The sequence below is a fragment of the Dipteris shenzhenensis genome, chromosome 22 (genome assembly GCF_047967505.1).
Source record: "Dipteris shenzhenensis isolate YYH24624 ecotype China chromosome 22, Dip_SZ_1.0, whole genome shotgun sequence".
Taxonomy (NCBI): domain Eukaryota; kingdom Viridiplantae; phylum Streptophyta; class Polypodiopsida; order Gleicheniales; family Dipteridaceae; genus Dipteris; species Dipteris shenzhenensis.
In genome coordinates, this window is record NC_141617.1 from 23,967,426 (window position 1) to 23,984,096 (window position 16,671).

General features: G+C 42.8%; 1 protein-coding gene across 2 annotated transcripts; it reads right to left on the reverse strand.

The window, feature by feature from the left end:
• Positions 1-1,034: 1,034 nt before the first annotated feature.
• LOC147887904 (D-Tyr-tRNA(Tyr) deacylase family protein) lies at positions 1,035-16,059 on the reverse strand. Of its 2 annotated transcripts, none has more exons than XM_087393660.1 (7): positions 15,838-16,059; positions 15,651-15,742; positions 15,477-15,543; positions 15,334-15,364; positions 14,995-15,135; positions 1,475-1,525; positions 1,035-1,363 (listed from the first exon to the last, which is right to left on the reverse strand). In XM_087393660.1, exons 1-7 carry the CDS (start codon positions 15,877-15,879, stop codon positions 1,347-1,349), a joined length of 441 nt encoding a protein of 146 aa, XP_087249786.1. In that variant the 5' UTR covers positions 15,880-16,059; the 3' UTR covers positions 1,035-1,346. The 2 variants fall into 2 exon arrangements, with proteins under 2 accessions (XP_087249786.1, XP_087249785.1); XM_087393659.1 differs by having other exon boundaries at positions 1,500-1,525; positions 15,838-16,056.
• Between the last annotated feature and the right edge of the window lie 612 nt (positions 16,060-16,671).

Genomic DNA, 16,671 nt, shown 5'->3' on the forward strand with positions numbered 1-16,671 from the left:
GAAACAAATTATTAGTCAAAGCAGTTTGTTGATGACACAAATCTCAAACCTCATAATGACCATCAGTTAGTTGGGGCATTATTCTGGTGTTTTGATTTTCTGCTTGTGATGGATTAACCATAGTAAAACGGGCATCTATGGAACAAAAAGTCAACCTCCTCCAGCCTTTCTAGAAGAACAAGAGTGCAAGCTACTTAAAGAGGGTGAGGTTTTCAGAATTCTTGGCATCCCTCTGGGCTTCAAGAGTACAAGGAAAAGTCGATGGGAGTGGGTTATAATAAGATAAAAGGAAAAATCCAATCCACCCTAGCAAGGATAAAGTTTGTGCTCAATCGCTTTCTTTATCCTTCTTTATTTTACTTCATCTCTTGCTAGTACCCATCGAAGAGAGTTTTTTCTCAGATTGATGCTCTTTTCAAAACCTTTTTATGGCAAGAGGAGCTAGGACAAAGAACGGTAGAAAAGGTAAAATTGGGTATACCGAATGTCGAGTTGTCTTTTGCAAGATTCGTGGGACAGTGGATCTTGAAGGCTTTCCAAAACCTTGATTCATTGTGGAGCATTCTAGTAAGACACAACATCTCCAAAGTGAAACCCATCAGGTGTCAACACTGGAGAGTTCTTCCAAAAGGAGTGGCTGTTATTGGCAAGGAGCCCTTTGTAGACAAAGGCTTTGAACGTTGGAAAGGAATGTGTAGGGCCTTGGAGACTCTAAGACCCTTTTTGATCTAGAAAGGGTTCTCCAGGAAGACGTACTTTTTGTGGTAGGAACTCTATCTAGTTTCCTATTATTTGGGGAGACAACCCACTGGAGGACAAAGACATCAAGGACACAATAACTATCGTCAATTCAAGTTTTTGGCTAACCTACAAAAAAGGCCATTCTCAACGCTTATGAAGCTTAAGAATTTTGGGTGCAAACCAATCAAAGGTACTTCACAGAACATATAAAATAAATGCATCAACAAGAAAAATGGAAGCCAATATAGAAGAATACCTCAGGTGAAAACAGGATTTTGAATTCAATACCTTGAAATACATATTTGCTTCTTAGTACAAGTCAGATTTTGTAACAATTTGTAAGAGTCCTATGACAAATTATGAACAGCATTTTTCAATTTTGAGATTAATTTGATGTACGACCTAAAATTGGTATATGCCCTAAAGCATAGCATTCCCCTGCCCATTTTTACAAATGGCCATCGTCATAAATCACCCAATCACAAAATATGATGATGAAATTTTGTGATTGAGTGGAATTGCTAAATAGCATTGTTAGGCATTTAAGCCTACGTCATTCACTTGCATTAGACTTTCTAGAATCAAGCTGCATTGTTACTGGTCCATCATTTACCAAGTGAACCTGAGACCACAGAAAAGTTGTTAATAGTCCAAGTACTGAGCTAATCATGGAAAGCAAAATGGAGAAAGGAAGCAAGCAATCTTGATATGAATTATTATAAGCAAACTATACCAGACAATAACCTCAAAAGACTTGCCTGCATCATGGCTCCAAAGATCCCATCTGCATAAAGGCAAAATACCCTACTTACATACTCTCTCTCTCTCTCTCTCTCTCTCTCTCTCTCTCTCTCTTCACCACATGCACACAATATGCGACCTAGACACACCCACACCATGGTCTCCCTCCCTAGTTTCCTCTAGTGACAACTAAAAAACACATACCTTAATACTTGCAAGAAAATTGTTATCAGGAATGATGGCTAAGAGTTAAGCACCATGGTAGATAGGAGTAACCAGACACTTCTAGCTATAGTTGTTGAGAAGAGTTTAGAAAACTCTAACAAGAATTCTTCAGAGGAAGGTCCACTGTTGTATCGCTAACAGTTGGCTACTGCTACAGGTCATGTTTCCGTGGCTGCCCTGAAGCCACTTCTGGTAGGTTTAATTTTGAGCTTTCTAGTTATATGTCTATAATTATAGATTTGAAATTTGGCAAAAACAAGAAAAAGAAACCAGAAGGAAAAACTTTAAATCAAAGGGCTACTTCAAGGACAAGGTTAACTAGAAATTCCCTAAAACATCAACATGTGCTGTACTTTACCACAAAAGAAACGAAAAAGGGAAGTAAGAGATCACAAATTATGATCTCACAGTAGTCAAGCATTAGTCATTATGGTGTTTCCAACAATTCTGGAGTCTCTTGATTAGAGATGCTTTCCAAAGGTCAACAGAAATAATGTTCATGGCTCTATCCCTAATCTGCAGAATCAAGGCTTGAGAGGATATCTTATTTGTGGACATGTTAAGTAATGATAGATGCTCACATGGCAGCGATCTCACTCCACAAGATTTCAAGGACGAGGTTATGGATGGTGCAGGTTTGATGTTGGGGTAGTAACAGACCCCCAGGTAAGGTGCTTTGAAGGATCTAAGTTGTCCTCAGTTTCCAGGGGGCACAGCTGGATGGTCGTGTGTCAGATGGAAGATGGCCTTGACATTTACGGAGTTGAAGAGACCGTGACTTTGTAATGAACCTGTTGATGGTAAATAGGGAGGATGGAGGAGCAAGAGCTGTGGAGTCAAGGACCAAAGATCCAAGCTGCCTTCAAGTGGTTCTAGAGAGCTCTTCTCAAGGAGCTGATGGAGCATCTGCATCGACGAGTGGGTGTTGGCCCATAGTGGGTTCGTGAGAGGGGATGTTGGAATCAAAGGGTACGTTCCCACTTGAGGAGGACATGGGGGAGGTTGACATGCAGCATGGTATGTGAAAGAAAGGGCTAGAATGGAGCTGCCATGCGGGCAGCAAACTGGCTGCCACATCGGCAGCAAATGTATGTTCTAGATTTAGGGAAACCACATGGGCCACCCTTGTCAGCATCATTGGCTGACTGTATGCCCAGGTTGAGGGCTGGATGTGGAACTTGTATATACCCAGGCATCATCCCTAGACAGGCCAATGGCTGGATAAATCTCCCCAGTCCATGATTCTTGCCGGTTTGAACTGAACCTTCTCACCAATCTCTGAATCAGTAGGTTGCCAAAAAAAGGGAAAAAAAGAATCATGAACATTGGATGCACCTTGCAACCCTATGCTAATTCCAATCTATAGGCTACTTTGTATAGGCTACTTTGCCTATTCTTTTTTAAATTAACCACCACCCACAATAACAGGGTGATAGCTTAGACTTCTCAAATTCTCTGGAAATCTGTTTTTATCCTAGCCCTTGGCTTGGCAAATGTTTGCTTTAGCCAATGCTAGCATCTCCCGCATTTGGATAACATAATCGTGGCACGAGGTGCTTTTTTAGGAATCCCAATTATAGTTGGATTCGCTGGTCTAAATTCATAAAGCACTCACCTGTGGATTGAGTTTCTATAATTGTAGGCAAACTCGAGAAGTGGCTAATAAATTTTGATGCCGATTCCTAGAGAGCATCAAAAGTTAAGTTCGTATAATTATGACAAAGTGGCAAGTGAGCCAACTGATTTGGAATTAGAACCATCTAGGGATTTCAAGGAGCGACTCGGTCTCTATCTACATAGAAAATTTTGTGCAGGTTTTGTAACAGCAGCAGATCCTTAGCAGTTCAGATCAGCCCCTTTGGAAGGTGTCCACATAGCACTTTAGCCAGGGTTTGGAGCAGCAAACGGAGGGAGGTTTGACTTCTGTTTGATCAGCTCTCTGCAGTTTCCTTGTGTAGTGTACAGCAGCTCCTTTCAGCTCTCTTTCTCAGCTCCACATCTCAGCTTTCTCTCAGTTTTCTCAGCTCCATACCTCAGTCCTTGATCTTTCCGTTCACGTCTCTCACTCACGGGATAACCCTGCATGCCCGTGGACAGCACAAGCCTCATCCTTAGCCTTGCAGAGTGGTCTACATCTGTGGACAGCATTGAGGGCTTGGAGAGAGAGAGAGAGAGAGAGAGAGAGAGAGAGAGAGAGAGAGAGCAAACCTTACACACACCACATTGAGAAAGAGAGAAAGAAACAAGAGAATTGCAAGTGATCTCTGGCCAAAACCCTACAACCTGCTGAGGAAAACCTCTGCTAAACAATGGGAGAACTGCCCCAAGAATGAGATGAAAAACAAGGGGAGGAGGAGGGCCTATATATAGCCCCTGCTCCCCCCTAGTCGGTCTACATATAGGGCCGACTCACTGCCTTATGAGAGCCAACTCAGCTGCTCTCATAGGCCGAATCCCCTGCTAGGGGACCGACCCCCTCTGCCCTCAATAAAGGGCTGGCACTCAGCCCTACTGCACCTCCTAGGGGGCCGACCCCCTCTGCCTTGGGACCGGCCACATGAGAGGCTGCCAAGTGGCCGACCAGCAAGTCAGACCACCTCGCAAACCACTCTCTCATGGGGCCTGCCATACCGGCCTGGCAGTTGGATATGATGCCCCACAGAGCTACCTACAGAGCCAACTCTCTTGGCCCATCAAGAGCGCCTCCATAGCAAGCCACCGTGGCATACATACGGGCCAAAGAGCCCCCTCCATAGGACCGTACAAGGCTGGATCTGAGCCACCCACAAGCATTGGCTCTCTCTCACTAAGGTGACATCAGAAGACGTTGACCTCCAACCCCCCTCTCAGCTCCTGGATGGAACACAAACGCCAGGGAGCTGGGTGTGCCGTTGGAACAACTGGAGGAATCCATCGTATGATACTCCATCGTTGAAGAGCGCCACAGAGGTACTATCGAAGAAGCACCCTCTTGGCATGAACCGTGTCAGCACAATCACTGAAAACCTGGTATTGTTGCTCCTAGGCCACAACTGCTAGATACACTCCTCTGGTCCAATACTGGTACAATCTGTCATCTTGTACAACAATCCAACTGCTGGTAGTTGTACATCACTCCAACAGAAGGTACTAGAACAATAATCCAACTGATACTGCCCCTGGTGCAAGGTCTGCTTCCCTGCATGGACACCTGTATCTCAGAGCTAGATAGCACCCTTTGAAGCCCCCTCTTAAGTCCAAACTGGTACACTATCACCAAATCGATGAGCTTCAGTGCTCCACTGACAATGGGCATATAATAGCTCACAAGGATCAATCAATTGTGTCTGGATTCCCGGACTGGCAATTTGCTGAACATTCCGGATCTCCAGCAGCACATCAGACAATGGCTGCAGCAGAACACTAGGAGACCGCCTCTGGATCAGCCATGTCATAACTTCCAAACAAAATACAGACTTGTAACATATTGCCACCTGAGTTAGTAGGAACAACTCATGGCTCGAGGTCCTGAGTGAAAGCTTGCCTCGGTGAAAGACTCCCTTTCTATTGCACCTATCTGGCAAAAATGGCTGCCACAAACAACCATGCAATCCTCCATCTAGATTCAGAAAGTCTGTAGGCACTGCATCCTGCCTCATGCTACTAGAGGCTGGAGTATATGTTGTAGCGGTGGTAACACTGTCCAGCTGGTTACTGGTCCCTTCACCATTCCTTTCAGGACACTGCCGCCAATAATGACCTTTCTTGCTCCATCGGTTACAAGTACGTGATGCCTTGAGTGCTTCACGTTCTTCAGCTGTCAGCTGCTTCCATCCTTTTTGCTCAGCTGCCAAAGCCTCGGGCTGACTCTCATAGGTACGATCTACAAATCTCTACTCCTGGTCGGGCACCATCGGGACTAGTTCCTCCCAAGTCAACGCATTCATCCTTCCACTTGATATCAAGGACAAATAGAAAGCCCCATACTGAGAGGATAACTGGGATAAGAGATTTATGGCCACGTCCTCGGACGTTATCTTCTTCCCAGCCTGGAGGATCTCCTGCTGAAGTTCTGTAACTTGATGTGCTCCCGCATCGATGAAAACTTCTTGGGATCCAACAATTGGATTTGGACTTCAAGGGAAACCCTCTTCATGGGAGAGGTTTGACTATATAGGGATGCCAAGTGCTCCCATATACTCTTGGCCACCGTCATGTGCTTCACATGATTAATCACCTGAGGAGTACAGTTAAGGAAAATAAATGACCTTACCCTTGCATTGACATAGTCCTAGAGCTGAAACATGGACTCGGCCTCCTTCTGCTCCACGATGCCAAGATTGGATGCAAGGGGATCGGATCTCACAACTTCACACACCACACTGAGAGGGAGAGAAAGAAACAAGAGAACTGCAAGTGATCTCTGGCCAAAACACCACAGCTTGCTAGGGAAAACCTCTGCTAAACAATGGGAGAACTGCACCAAGAATGAGATGAAAAACAAGGGGGGAAGGGGGGCCTAAATATAGCCCATGCTCCTCCCTAGTTGGTCTGCATATAGGGCCGACTCACTGCCCTATCAGCTGTTCTCACTGGCCGATTCAACTACTAGGGGACCGACCCCCCTTTGCGCTCTATGAAGGGCTGGCACTCAGCCCTACTGCACCTCCTAGGAGGCCAACCCCCTCTGCCCTGACACCCACCACATGAGAGGTTGCCACACAGCCATCTAGAGGCTGCCAAGTGGCCAACCAGCAGGTTGGACCACCTCAGCAAACCATGCCTCTGCTGGAGCCTGCCAAACCAACCTGGCAGTCGAATATGATGCCCCACAAAGCTGCCTACAGGGCCACCTCTCCTGGCCCACCAAGGGCGCCATGACATCAGGAGAAGTTGAACCCCAACAGGACCAGCCTTTGTTCTATTAGAGAGAGGATCTGACAGCTTACTATCCTGCAAAGTTGGTATAAATTGTACAGCAGTTCTCTCTTCTCCGACAATTTCTTCCACCTCATCCTATGCAATAGGCTGTTCATGACCTTGATCTGAAGCATCCAACGTTTGTTGTGCAGGCTGCAAATACTGATACAAATTTTTCTGTGCAGGCTGCAAACAGTGATCTGCTGCTGGTTGTTTTAATCTATTATCAATTGACAGTGGGAGCAATCCTTCAAACACTTCTTGTGAACCTGTAGGTAGCTATCTTTCAAATTCAATCATGAACTGATCTGAGTTTTCTGTAAAAACCACGTTTCTATTGACTTGGAGTGAAAGAATTCTAGAGAGACGGTAACCCTTACTTTCACTATATAACCAAGAAAAATGCATTTCCTTGCTTTGTCTTCCAGCTTGCCTCTCCGAAGCCAAGTCTCGTTGACCGAACTCAACTCTTTCTAACCGTAGTCAGAGATTCTTTGGTTAACCGCAGTTAACCCTCTTGGCGTAAGCCAAGTCTTCCTAATCGTGGTTAAGTACACTTAACCAGGATTAAGTATCTTTGACCGAAGTCAATACTTTGAAAGATAACTTTTTGAACATAATTAAATAAATGAAAGACTCGTTAAATATGACCAAATAAATGGTCAACTGAAACTTTGACTTTGAGTATTTACAACTTCGTGACATCCCCTCGGCTTCTATTCAGTTGACCTCAGCTGAAAAGCTTCCTTGTAAATTTCCAAAAGCTGTGGATGATTAGATAACATGTCTTCATCCATCCACTTGGCATCCAATGCCGAATAGTTTTTTAATTTTACAAGGTAAAATTCCTTGCCCTGGGGGCCCTTTGCGTACACAATTTGTTCTAGCTAAAGGACCTCCTCCGACTCACTTTCGGTGGATCCTCTGTTACTAGCTCTGTAGGCTCCAGTCCCTGATATTTCTTCAGAAGACTCACATGAAAGGCATTGCGAATCCTCCAATTCTCCCAATCTGTATGCAACCTTATTAATCTCATTTGTAGCCCTGAAAGGGCCATAGTACCTAGGAGATAACTTTGCATACGTTTTTTCTTTGCCCTTAAACTTGTGGAGCCTATCTTTCTCGAACTTCAAAAGCACCCAATCCCCTCGCTTGAGATCTAACTGTCTCCAATGCTTATCTGTAGCCTTCTTATGCTTTTTTTGAGACCTTTCTATTGCTGTCTGGACCTTGCTGAAAGTTGTTTGGAGGTCTCTAACAAACTGATCAGCTGCAAATATTTCATCTTCGGTCCTCAAGATAGGTGGCGAAATCACCTTCCCATAGATGACCTCAAAAAGGGGCTTTCCCTGTGGAGATGTGAACTATTTTGTTATATGCAAACTCCACCAGTGGTAGGTACTTTTCTCAGTCTGAACATTGGTTAGCCACGTAGCATTTCAATAAATCCAACACTGTAGAATTTGCTATTCACTTTGACCATCTGTTTGGGAATGGAAAGAAGAAGAAAAGTTCAAATTCGTCACCATATTATAAAAAAGGGCTCTCAGAATAGAGTTGGTCATTCTAGGATCTCGGTCACTGAAAATGGACTTAGGCATGCCATGGTGCTTAAAGATCTGTGCCATGAAAATCTTAGCCATATGATCTGCCTTTATAGTTTTGCATACTGGAATGAAATGAGCTTGCTTGCTAAATCTATCAATGATAGTCCAAATCCCATCATTCCCTGACTTTGATCTTGGCAAATAAAAAATGAAGTCCATTGCGATACTTTCTCATGGTGCCAGGTGCCCTCTGTCTGTCATATTTGACCTTCTGACAGGTGAGGCAATCTCTTTGCATCGCTAGCCAATAGAAATTGATGTATGTCTCTTTGCATCGCTAGCCAATAGAAATACCTCTCTAATGCTTGAGTCGTAGCTGTAATTCCTCTGCCCAGCATATGAAGGTGCATGGTATTCCTCCAAAATCTTTTTCCTCGTCTCTTGGGTGATGCATAGGCAATCATCTTTCATTAGATACCCATCTTTCAGGGAATAGTGACTAGTGGACTGGTCCTCTTGCATTTGCTGAAAAATATCATCTAAATCTGCATCATTGGCATATTTCTCTCTCATGTCTTCAAGATCCCTATGATAGCCAATAGTTACATTAGTTCACCTAGGGTCTGCAAGACAAAACATCTGCCATTCTATTTTGAGCTCCTGGAGTACCCGAGCTTACAAAGATATGTCAATTTCTTCACTTGTTCCAATTGGGAGCAAGCTGAGAGTTCATTATACTTGGATCATTTGGATTTTCTGGCAGGTCCATTGGCTGATGTGGATGCCATTTTGGGACAGCCATGGCATTATCAGACACAACCAACCTATGATCATCAAGAAAAGACCGAGACACTTCGACTTCATGGACGTGATATTACAGCTGGAGTAACAGGAAATGTTATTCCTATGGTGAGCCATGTCTAGGTACCAAAAGTTTTTATGATGTTGTTTGTCTTTATTTGATTTATGTAAGGGAGTCAGAAAAGGAAGTAAATGACAATAGCTCGACTACAGGGTTTATATGAATATCCGGTAGTACCTTTTGGTTTAAGTAATGTCTAGCTATCTTTAATCGGCTGATGAGCCGGATTTTTTCAGAAACATAGATCTTTTGTGGGGACATTCCTTGATGATACATTGTTTTCAGCAAAGGATGAAGAGAGGCATAGAAGGCGTTTGAGCAAGGATGAAGAGGAGCATAGAAGGCATTTAAAGATCTCCTAAAAGAGAATTAGTTATTCACAAATGCTAAGAAGAGTGAGTTTTTTCTCTCTATGTTACGGTTTCTTGGATATATAGTGGCTCAAGAAGAAATTAAAATGGATCCAGGGAAGCTGAAGGTTTTACTTATGGCTTGATTAAAAGCGTACATGAAATCAGATCCTTCCTAGGATTGTGTCATTTTACAGGAGTATCATCCATCATTTTGGCGATAAAGCTTCACCTTTGCATGATTTGACACGAAAGACTAGAGCTTTTGTTTAGAAAGAAAGATAGAAGGTTCCTTTTGAAGAGCTGAAGAAGTTCTTCCTTTTGCCCCAATCTTAGCGAAGCCACATTGTTGTGGTTCACACACATCCTAGCGGAGGGTGCATTGGAGCAAATCTCTTGCAACAAGAAGGTTATGCGGTAGCATATGTGGTTGAAGGATGCTGAGCTCAATTATGATGTGTATGAAAAAGAATTACTTCTTGTGATACATGCACTTCGAGTTTGGAAGCATTACCTTTAGGGAGTTGATTTCCTCATTCAAACTAACCACCATCAAAGTGTGTGTTACTTTCTTACACGGCCATTGGTAAGAGAGAGACACATGAGATGGGCAAATTTTCATGCTGCATTTAATTTTCAGATTCAGCATACTCTTAGGAAAGAGTTGTAGCGCATGCTTTACCTCAAAGGCCACAAATTCATGCCATCACAGAAGCTCATCATGAAAAATTGGATGCCGTGAAAGATGCACCCAAGGAAGATCCAGACTTCTATCATGTATGGACAGATTTGAGTGAAGCAAATGGGCATAAAGATTATTATTTGTGTGATGGATATCTTTGGATAAAAATCATATCTGTGTTACCAAGAACATGAGGGAGAAGCAAACGGGGAATGCCATGATCCATCCTTTGCTGGTCATAGAGGTATGTCTCCTACATTGGCTCAACTCAAGTCTAAGTATGATCAGGCAAACCCACAGGGGTACTATGACCATTGCCAGTTCCAGAGGCGCCTTGGGAGGACAGTCGTCACAAGTTTTCTGCGACCTCTGCAGGGACATGGCATGACATGGAGAGTTATTGACAGGTTCAGAAAGCAAGCTCACTTCACATGTAAGAAAACTCTAAAACCAACAGAAGCTGCGTCTTTATTTATTGAACATATTTTATAAATCATGGAGTTCCCAAGACCATAATATTTGATAGAGATAGTAAGTTTACCCGTAACTTTGGCAAGCATTATTTGAGAACTCGGGGACAAAGCTAGAGTTTTCTTATTCTTTTCAACCTAAGATTAATAGACAAAGTGAGGCAGCATAATAAAGTGTTATTAGAACTCCTAAGAAGCTATGTTCATGATCATCCACAATTATCAGAGAAGTACTTGCCGATGGTTGAGATTGTTTACAACAATACAGTCCATTCAACTACAAGTAAAGCACCTTCAGAAATTATCTACAATAAGCCTTTGCCTTTGCCAGTTATGTGTACCAAAGACGCATTATTTGCTGATGATCAGCACATTGAAAATCATAAATCAGCTTAGGATTATGTGATACAGCATATTCTCCAATCACGAGAACGCTAGAGGATGAGGAAGATCAGTGTAAAGAAGGTCATTTGGTTTTGTTGAGATTCAACAAAGCAAGGCTGAAACTAAAGAGGGGTAACTGTATCATTTATGTATAGCTTGCTTTTACGCTATTACGGTCCTTTTCAGATTCAACACAGGCTCAATGATGTTTCTTTTCATTTGCGTCTTCCTCCCCTTGGAAGACTCTTAATGCTTTTCACGTTAGTTTGCTAAAGCAGTATGAGGGGCCTACACCCACATCTATTGTTGATGAGGTTCAGCCAGAAGTTGTTGATGAGGATGAGGTCGTTATATGAGAACAAATCCTTTTTTATCAAGATAAGCGTACGTCAAGAGGACAGTTTGAGCACAAATATCTTCTGAAATTTCAGACCTACCCTACTACCAATGCAAAGTGGGTACTGACAGTTTCTTTATGATTACTTCATTTTGTGTCAACTTTACGAGGAAGCAGTCAAACTTAGTAGTTCCAGTTGAGGAAACTGCCATAGCGATGAAGGGGATGTAACACACCTACACATTTTTCCATGGACACTACACTTTCTATTTTTCAGTTGATGTTTCTTTCTCTCTTGTGCACATACTTACAGATCACACATTTGAGTGTTTTTTGTTAGTTCTTTCTTACAAGGCTTACAGTTCCAGCTGGACATCTTCTACAATTGGTCTTTATCAGTAAAGTGATATCACTCATCCATGGTTTTTACGACCATGAGACTTACCATCTTAACATGGTAGTGGCAACTTTCTGCAGAACAATCGCCACAGCTAACACATCCTATGTGTACAGCTAGCGACAGGATGATAGGACCTAGTGCATGGGGTGGACTTCAATATATGGAGTTACTTCACAACCATATGGTTGTCCAAGTCCTTATGACTTGATGATTACTTTCCACGTGCCAGTATGCCTCACAAGATTGGGATGCTCTGCACATCCATCAGGGTTCCGTACCAAACACAAAGGCATTTTATACCCTTCAGCTCCTGGTTGCTTTCATACGGGCCTTGGGGATGAGGCGTGGGTGCATCTAGGCAATAATGTTGAGTCTTACAAGGATAGAATGACATTACATAGGTTAAACCTGTGAGTAGAATGTAATCTCCCAAACCCATAATCTTCGAGTAAAACTATCTATACCCTGATCACTCACCTACACATTAGATAGTACACTACAAGCCGTAACCATTGGTTTCAGTTTGGGCAGATTCTGACAAGTCTAGCTCAAGTTATGGCCTTAGCAAGCTAGGGTACAATAAAATGTTCTAGGCCTGGTCATGGGTAGAGGGGTCATGGGTAGAGAAGCATGGGGGCCAAAAAAAGGGGGAAATTACAATCTATTTAATTAAATTATCAAAGCTAATCCCTACTATTCAGGTTAGGAATATCTGCTTGAATGAATATATCTATATTCTAACTAATCTGTAAGTCTAATTCAATTTTTAACTGCTTTTTACATCTTGTCATCAGTTGTTTGGATTAGAACCAGCCATGAATTGCCAGTTGCTTTTCCCACCTCATTCTTGCATACTTGTTGTTGAGGTCTTGGCTGCTCCCTTGTTTTTCAAGCTGCTGCACCCTAAAATAGTAAAATCGCTTTAAGCTCTAGCCTTCTGCAGCCCTCCGAGCTCTACCCTAGACACCTCGAGGCAAAACTGTGATTAAATTTTCGGCCAATTGCTGCTGTTTTGGAAATAAGTATCACCACGAATTGGAGGCAGATCTCCTGGACATGGCCTGCAAGCTGAAATCTTGCTCCAGAGCAATTACGGTTTCATCTAGCTTATTTGATTGCAGATTTCCAATCTTTGGTCTTTTACACCAGGAAAAGTAAAAGTTGGGTTGTCATGTCTGTAGCCCTTGCTTCACCCAGGAAATCCACAATAACAGCACCCAGTAAATAGCGATTTGTTAGAAACAGCCCTAGATCAATTGCGATTTGATCCAAGGTCTTGTTTCTGTGTTTTGATCACATCCAGAAATTCTCTGGCATGGCAATTCAACAGATACCTCCTTCTGGTTGACGTTTCACTTCCTGGACACGGATCTTTATTTCTAAGTTGACGACACCATCCCGCATCTTTCTAGGTGAAATTCATTGCTGTCACTGTTGGAGCAATTCTTATTAGATTACAGGAAGATTTCACAGTGTTTTGCACTAGGTTTTGATTGTGCGCTTAAGTTCATAACTCTTCTAACGGGGGAATTAATTGTGAAGTGTCTTTGTGATAGGAGGACGAAGAAAGCATGAAGACTTCGGTTTCAGCCAGCTCTTTTGGCTGGGTTTTCCGCCTTTGACACAGATTCCAGGGATAACACCAAGAGTGCCTACACGGACTACATCTTTTATTGTCGTTCTGTTATGGAAGCATTGTAACTCCCCTCTAGATTCAGCGTAAGAAATATGCAAGATGCTTCGGCTCTGGCAAGATCCTCGTTCCGCCCCCGTGTGACCCTACAAGCAATAGCACAGCTCATACAAGTGATCGAGGTGCATGCAAAATGTAGGTAAGCCATAATTGTTCCAAGAAACCCTATCGAAGGAGGATAGGCTATAAAAGATGAAACAGGAAAACATATAACAACAATCATGATTTAATGAACCAAGATGATCTAGATCAGTGATTGTGTGATCACACATCTGGTTGGGAAGGTCGTCATCAAGATGAATCCAACCGGCTGAAGAAAGCTATCATGTGGACAATAGCTGGCTCTATTGACATCTATATACAATATGTATGAATATATATGATACTAGAACAAAGCAAGGTGAATCCAACCAGCCAAAGCGAGCCATCATCTTCCTTTGATCATGATACTACCTAATAGCATGTCACTCCATGAGAGACAATGGAGTTGCAAGTGGAGAAGCTTCATGACAAACATATTCCCAAATTATTTTGGGTCGCTATATTCACACAACCCCATAGTGGAAAGGGTAAGGTTCACTTAAGGAATTTGCTGCCAAATTTATATAAGGAGATAGTATTGCTGCAACTAGAGGTGTATCAGTGCTTGCCCTCAAATAAGGAAGTCTACATTGCTTTTGCACACAGTTTCACATAGGCACAATGAAAAATGGCACAAAGTCCTTCCAAGAAGCAATTTGCATGGTACCATGGGAAGAATTTGCAAGGAGTATCATGAAAACCATAGAGAGACAAGGTAAGCTTCCATTCTCTCAGTTATTTCCATCTTTATGACTACGTAATGAATCATTCTCTCAGTTATTTCCATCTTTATGACTACGTGATGAATGATATGTGGTGGTATTTGTTTTCAGCTCATGGTTATAAATTGTAACAAGCGTCTCGGTGGCAGCTTATAAAGCATTAGCACCATTTTTTCTCAAGTCTCATCAAGGCGGCCATCGTCTGAAACTATACATACCTTCATAAGACTAGAATATATCTGATCTTACAAATTAAAATTTTCTATAGAATAAGTGAAAGAAAAAAGGAAAGAAGGGAGTTTGTAAGCGACTTTAGATAAAATTATGAGTAAATGAGAAAAATAAAAAATAATAATAACGTGGTAAGCACAGCTACGTTTATGTTCTCATCAGCATCCAAGCACAAGCTGCCATTTGGGTTTCAAAAGATTTCGGGATTTCTTGATTTATGAAAAGAGTTTAGGTGTGGATATGAAGTCATAATGGCACCAAAACCATTACACACCGACAGATGTGGTCTCTGCATGTGTGTGAAACACTGCTGACACTGGCCAAAAGGAGCCAACATTGAGATAAATAAGCCTGTACCACCCAATGTGGCTGTCCTCTCTTTATAGAATTGACATTTTCAGCTCTAATGTTGAAAAACAATCTCAATTTGCCATATCAAGCGTGGTCAGATTGTTCCCATAATGCATAGTTCAGATTCAACAAACTTCACCAACAGGGGGCTTATTTTTTAAACATCAACTCTGAAAGAAGCCATGCAGACGTACATCTTAAGACATTTGTCGTATCCACCCAAACAGGAGGGCATAGACTTCCATACAAAGACATAACACAAGGCGTATTTGGTGCACCTTTTATTGCGTCTTCCCTGTACGCCTTCCGAAATCTTTCAACTAGTGAGTCGTAGAAAAGCTTGGCCAGTTGAGGTGGCATTGCAACGTGAAAATCTGGTTTATTGCCTTTTAGGATTCCATAGAGGGTGAATTGGCTCACTGCAATGAACATTATAGCTATCAAGTTCAAAGACAATATGGTATGGTTCCACAAAAATGCCGAAAGCTAACACTTTAGACAATACATCCAAAGTTGCAACACTAAATGTGAAGGATCTCAAATAACATCTCCTATACATGCTCAGACCCTTTCTCAATTATTATTTTAAAATATTATGCAGTGTAAAAGCATCATACCTAGTAAAACTTCATAGTTTCTTTGCATAACCTGCCTCAACAAGCAAAATTAGAGAATAGTAAGAATGCATATTTAAGCTCCTAAGAAAGAAAGAACCAATGCAAATGAGTGAGCTCCTTTAGATACTCGCAGATGAGCTTACGCTTTGGTCCCATGCTTTTCCAGTCAGTTCGTTTAAAAATAGCCGCATATTTAGTACCTTCCTGCAGCTGTAAAGGATTCACATTCCGGCTGTGCTTGAGAATTATCAAACACAAAGTTTCAAGATTTGACTGCACGCTCAAGAACAAAATGCAAATGTTTTCTGTTAGCGTACATAAACTCAGCATCGGCCTCCGTGTCGGACTCCAGAAGACCGACCAACACCAGCAAACCTGGCCCAATTTGTGAAATGGTTTGATTGTCGACCTGCAAATATTAAAAACAACGCCTTCTACCGTCAGCGAATGCAAAGACCTTGTAAAAACCACAGCAATGAACCCACAAAGAAAAGCATTACTGACCACGACTTTCGCTGACAAAACGCGCTGCACGATTGCCCTCATTGCTGCAGTGCAACAGAAAGTCGATGTCGCATCGAGCTAACAATTCAACCTTGCATCAAAAGGACGATTTTTCCTGTTTTCTCAATCAGAGTGGCCTTCAATGTCAAGTCATGCAAAAGAATTGCATGAAGAAATTCCCATTCTTCTGAACTGCAGGAAGCTATTCCCGCGTGCGGTGGTGGTGTGTCCGCACGTGCTCCGGATTCAGCCACCGGTGGCCAATCGAGTCAGTGCACGTGGAGAGGCTCTGGCGGACTCGTTTGGGTCGAGTCCGATCTTTCGCTGTCAGGCAGCTCAGCTCGGTGCTCACCGCTTGCACCCCGAGTGCGTGGCTGGTTACACACCCCACGTGGCCTCCCATGCTACACCCACTTTGAGTGCCACGGTTGGCGCATGTCCGTCCGCCTCCCCTTTTCACACTGGCGGCAGCGGAAACATTTTTGCCAAATAGGCGTCCCTCTTGGAGATGATTGGCTCCGGCTGGAGAAATGGCTTTCTTGGAGATGATTGGCATTGGAGAGACGGCTCTCTTGGAGATGATCAGCTCCAATGGTGTGGACGGGCAAAGAAGCACCCCTGCCCAAAATCCATGAAAAAGAGGGCGAGGAGAGCATCGAATGCTCCCCCAAAAAGCAAAACGTGTAAGTGGCGGTGTGTATTGGGAGCTACACCCACATGATTCTATTTTTATTTATTTGTCAGTTTTCATTGAACCAGGCATCTGCCTTGCGGTGTGCTAAGAGTAAAGGAGAGAGGTCCCCCCTTAAACTTTATATTTGAGACATCTCCTCT